Genomic DNA, 2,502 nt, shown 5'->3' with positions numbered 1-2,502 from the left:
TTGATTTTCCTTCCTCTTCCAGAGACTCGAGCGAGTTCGCTGGGCAGGAGAGAAGAAAAAAAAAAACCAAACACAAACCAAACACAAAACAAAAACCAACCCGCGCACATCGGTGAGGAAGAAAGCCAAAGAATATTCGTAAAAACATTTCTACTTTAAGCCATGTGAACAGTGTAATGAATTTTCTTGTTGTGTACTGCATGTATGGCTTTGAAATTTATTTTTTTTTTTTTTTTTTTTGCAAAGGCAATCTCTGTTTTTCTCCTGGATTTGTGGATGCACCGATGAGAGATCCAGCCTTCCCAGGGACTGCCATGGCTTACCACCCCTTCCACGCACCCCGGCCGGCAGACTTCCCCATGTCCGCTTTCCTCGCAGCCGCGCAGCCTTCCTTTTTCCCCGCTCTGGCTCTGCCTCCGGCGGCGCTGGCAAAGCCCATGCCGGACCCCGGGCTGGCCGGGGCGGCCGAGGCCGGGCTGCACGTCTCGGCCCTGGGACACCATCACCAAACCGCCCATCTGCGCTCCCTCAAGAGCCTGGAGCCCGAGGAGGAGGTGGAAGACGACCCGAAAGTAACGCTGGAAGCCAAAGAGCTTTGGGACCAGTTTCACAAGCTGGGCACCGAGATGGTGATCACCAAGTCCGGGAGGTAAGAACCGGCCCCGCGCGGCCCCGCGTAACCCACCCCGCACCTGCGCGGCCGCGGAGCGCCCTCGCCCCTCCGTTTCATCCCGCTTCCCCCGGTGCTCGCCAAATCCGCCCCGATGAATTAACGCGGGGGGTTTCGATCCCTGTTTACCTTTGCATGTTGCATCAGTGGTTTTGGATAGATTGGGGCAAGGAGGGTCCATATCAGTCAATTAATGGAATTGATGCAGTAAGTGAAGGGTTGTTTTTTTCTTTCTTAGGGCAAAGTTCTGGTTTCTGTACTAGTGGTGTAGTGATCTAGGGATCACTAAGAGAAGAATAATTGTGAAGTGTTCAGCTCTCCATTTGCATATATTAAGAATTTATATGGCCCAAATTTTTCTCAGTGTTGTTGATTTCCAGGGAGAGGCTTCCCACTCAGTAGCTATTATGTAAATCTCCCTGGTTAATCACCACCTGACATTTTGCCTTGACAGGGCTGATGCCTTTGCTCAGCTGATGTATGCAACCTGCCCTCTCTGCGTCACTTTGTTTGGACAACTTTTATCACGAACAAAGACACTGCAAGAAGGATGTATACATCCGAAGAGTATAAAGCAGTTATTTTTGGCTATTACACACGACCGAGAATCTGAACAAACAAGAAAGGAGAATAAGTATTAATATGGTTGCAACCTCCAGTAAAGCATGCAGCAAGTCTGTGCTGGCCAGAGAGCTTGATGGCAGGTGTGAAAGGGTCAACCTCCATTGCTAGTCCTCAGTGCTGCTGATGTGCCTTCTTTATACCTTCTCACATCAATGTTTTTTCTTCTGGAATCACTGAGATGCCAACTATCCCTGTTTCAAAAATCTTACCCTCTGCCTGTCATTTTACCCTTCTTTTCCAGCTTAGTGCTTTTTCACAGCTCTTTCTCACAGCTTAACGTTTTTCTCAGCAGTTTGAGCCAAGATTACACAACCATGTTATATCAGAAGCAGTCCTTGAATCGCAGAGAGGTCTGAGAGGATGCCTAGGAGAGAGGTTACACACCAGTGACACTGGGAGACTGACGCTATTGAGTGAGGAAAGCTTCTATGTTTTTAAGCAGATAGGTTGAAATGCAATTCGTCCCTGGCTGTACAATAGCCAGGCTTACGTGAAATTAAAATGGCCAAGGCCTCACCTTTGTCATGGCTAAATTTTAGGATGAAACTCTAAGTAGAGGGCAGAAGTAAAGTCAAAGTACCTCTCAGCTTCCCCTTAAAACATTGACCTCAGTGCACCAAGTATTTCAGAGCTCTCCATTTCCCCACAAATTCACCCCAAAGAATTTCACTGTCACACATTCAAGCCTCCTCTGCCTAGGAGATTACAAGACCATCTGCTCAGGTTTAGACAACACAGTAGTTAAAATGCTGGCATCCTTCCTGCTCTAGCACTTTCATGACTGGTGCCACCAAAGGAGGTGAATAAGAGATAGCACCTCCACGTGTGTGAGGTGAGGGAGGAATGCTGAACACCGACAACATGTTAATGAGGAGGAGAACGTGTAGATGGAGAAGAAGGGAAAGATTTAGCTGGTATAGCAGAATATCAAGTGAGAAGTAAAAAAAAAAAAAAAAAAAAAACCAAAAATAAAAAAAAAAAAAAAAAAAAAAAAAAAAAAGAAAAAAGCCGAAGCTTGTTGGCAATTTGCAGAGATCCTCAGAAAGGAGGGTCAAAACGCGAGGGGAGTGTGATCCTCCACGGTGGTGGTGGTGGGGAAATCACAGCGCACAAACCGGCTATCTTTAGCCTCTGGACAAGCATTTAGGGCGATAAAGGGAAAGTTCATCGTCCAGCGTTGATGATATGGTAATTAGCGGGGACCCGCG

The 2,502-nt window shown here is 47.1% G+C and overlaps 1 protein-coding gene across 1 annotated transcript in view; it reads left to right on the top strand.

Annotated features, from left to right (window-relative positions):
* The first annotated feature begins 284 nt into the window (after positions 1–284).
* Positions 285–2,502, top strand: part of TBX2 (T-box 2) — a 24,230-nt gene continuing 22,012 nt past the window's right edge. The window contains exon 1 of the mRNA XM_009891178.1: positions 285–649. Coding sequence (XP_009889480.1) covers positions 285–649 — 365 coding nt within the window. The remainder of the gene's footprint in view (positions 650–2,502) is intronic.

Source organism: Charadrius vociferus, unplaced genomic scaffold (genome assembly GCF_000708025.1).
Source record: "Charadrius vociferus isolate BGI_N301 unplaced genomic scaffold, ASM70802v2 scaffold239, whole genome shotgun sequence".
In the NCBI taxonomy this organism is placed as follows: domain Eukaryota; kingdom Metazoa; phylum Chordata; class Aves; order Charadriiformes; family Charadriidae; genus Charadrius; species Charadrius vociferus.
Note: the sequence above shows the minus strand (reverse complement) of the source record. Positions and strands in the feature narration are given on the sequence as shown.